This window comes from Lissotriton vulgaris, unplaced genomic scaffold (assembly GCF_964263255.1).
Source record: "Lissotriton vulgaris unplaced genomic scaffold, aLisVul1.2 SCAFFOLD_315, whole genome shotgun sequence".
Classification (NCBI taxonomy): Eukaryota; Metazoa; Chordata; class Amphibia; order Caudata; family Salamandridae; genus Lissotriton; species Lissotriton vulgaris.
This window is the reverse complement of record NW_028250410.1, coordinates 252,385-254,452: the sequence shown is the minus strand read 5'-3', so window position 1 is coordinate 254,452 and position 2,068 is coordinate 252,385. Positions and strand designations below refer to the sequence as shown.

The 2,068-nt window shown below is 47.5% G+C and overlaps 1 protein-coding gene across 1 annotated transcript; it reads left to right on the top strand.

The window, feature by feature from the left end:
• The first annotated feature begins 1,270 nt into the window (after positions 1 to 1,270).
• LOC147663267 (rho-related GTP-binding protein RhoG-like) lies at positions 1,271 to 1,866 on the top strand. The gene has a single exon (XM_086950577.1). It carries the CDS (start codon positions 1,300 to 1,302, stop codon positions 1,864 to 1,866), a length of 567 nt encoding a protein of 188 aa, XP_086806703.1. The 5' UTR covers positions 1,271 to 1,299.
• Positions 1,867 to 2,068: the final 202 nt, after the last annotated feature.

The window sequence follows — 2,068 nt, the reverse complement described above, 5'->3', positions numbered from 1 at the left end:
ATGGGAGGGCAGGCCAATGTCACCACACACACGCAGAGTGCGCACGCACTTCCCACTGGGACACAGTGAAAGTGCGCAGAAGCCAACAATCACTACCACTAGGTCACCTTAACAAGCAAAAAGTTTAGGGGTGAACCTGCCAGAAGGGCCTAGTCCAACATTCAGCATGGTTAAAAGTTAGTGGCGTAGAGCAGAGTGGCGTGGAGTGTTGTAAATTAGATTGCCGTGGACTTTAATGGAGTGGCGTAGAGTGTGATGAAGTGGCATAGAGAGTTTTGGAGTGGCGTAGAGTAGAATTGACTAGCGTGGAGTGAAGTGCAGTGGTATGGAGTGGCATAGGGTATTGTGTAGTGTCATGGAAGGAGAAAAGTGCATAAAGTGGAATAGTGTCAGAGTGGAGTGGTATAGAGTGGAGTGGTGTACAGTGGGGTACTAGAATAGAGTAGTGTGGAGTAGTGTGTCGTAGAATAGAGTGGAGTAAAGTAGCATAGAGCATCGTAGCATTATGTGCTGGAGGGCACAGCCTCATGACCCTTTAGTCTTGCAAAGTGTAAATTTAACTTGGAACATGGGCGTTACCCAAAGATTACCTCAATACATTTTGTTCAAGTTTGTTTTGTTTTTTTGTTTCTCACGCTCAGTCTTCTGCAGAGAGGGAAATACTGATCTTATATATATATATATATATATATATGTACCCAGTTCAGTTTGTTACCATTACTCCCACATCCAGGAATCCTACACGTCAGAACTACATTTTCCTATTGTCACCCTCCACGGTCACAGCGATTCCTTCTACCAGACAGCAAGGTGCAGCTTGGAGGCTCTTTCTTGTTTCTGAAGGCGGGCACTCATCTGTGAGGATACTTGCTCCTGAACCTTTCTCTGTCCTTTAGCTAACTGCATCTTCAGTGTGCCTGCTCCCACCCCCTGGACCCACAGTGTTGTAGCAAACGATGGTTCCTGCGTAGGTATGGTGGCCTGTCATGTTCACTTGGATACACTGAAGATCTAGCAAAGTGTAGACTGTCCCACATCCACGGGAAAAAATGGAAGAAAGGACTGGAGAGGTTTTCAATTGCTACAAGTTATGCTACAGTGCAGATTAATGTAATATGGTGCATTGACGCCTTGTTAGCTTATGTTGGAGAGACTATCGCTCTATGCCACACTAGAGACTTGCCACTTTCCAGAGACGTCTTTGTTGGCATTAACTATAAAGCTTTAACCTCCAACTCCCATTCTGTGTCTTTGTTCTCCAACAGGTTGGAGAGGTGGCAAAGCGGCACACAAGAGGGCATGTCCAGTGCAAAGTGTGTGGTGGTGGGAGACAGTGCAGTGGGCAAATCGTGCCTTCTGGTTAGCTACACAAAAGAAGTATTTCCAGCCTACGCCCGCCCCAGCTTCTCAGACACCGTTGTCCAAGTCACAGTGGATGAAAAGAATGTGAGCCTGCACCTCTGGGACACAGCGCCCCAGGAAGAGTACGATAGTCTAAGGGTACTCTGCTACCACAATGCCTCCATCTGGGTCATCTGCTTCTCCATCGCGAGCCCTCCATCTTACGAGAACGTGAAGCATAAATGGTACCCAGAAGTCCGACATCACGACTCCAACATCCCTGTCCTCTTGGTGGGCACCAAGAAAGATCTGAGACACAACTTGGAGGTCATCGAAGAGCTTCAGGAAAAGAGCCAAGCACCTATTACCCTTGTGCAAGGTGGGTGCCTTGTCAAGGAGATCCGTGCCGTACGGTACATGGAGTGCTCTGCGTTAGACCAGGAGGGTGTTCGAGAAGTCTTCTTAGAGGCAGCTGAGGCTGTGCTCAACCCTTCACCAAGGAAACAGTCCTGCTGCCTATTGTGAAGAGTGGACAAAGGTGAAGGATTCTGAGATGTTCAGGGACTCTGCCACATGATAGCAAAAGACCTGGAGCAGCAGCGAGTTTACGACTTCCACCGTGGATCTCAGTGATTAGTGATGTAATAGAAATGGTTGTAAGAAAGTGGGTTATTAGCAGTGAAAGATGTAGGTCCTTCACAAGTAACAAATCCGCAATCTCCCATCT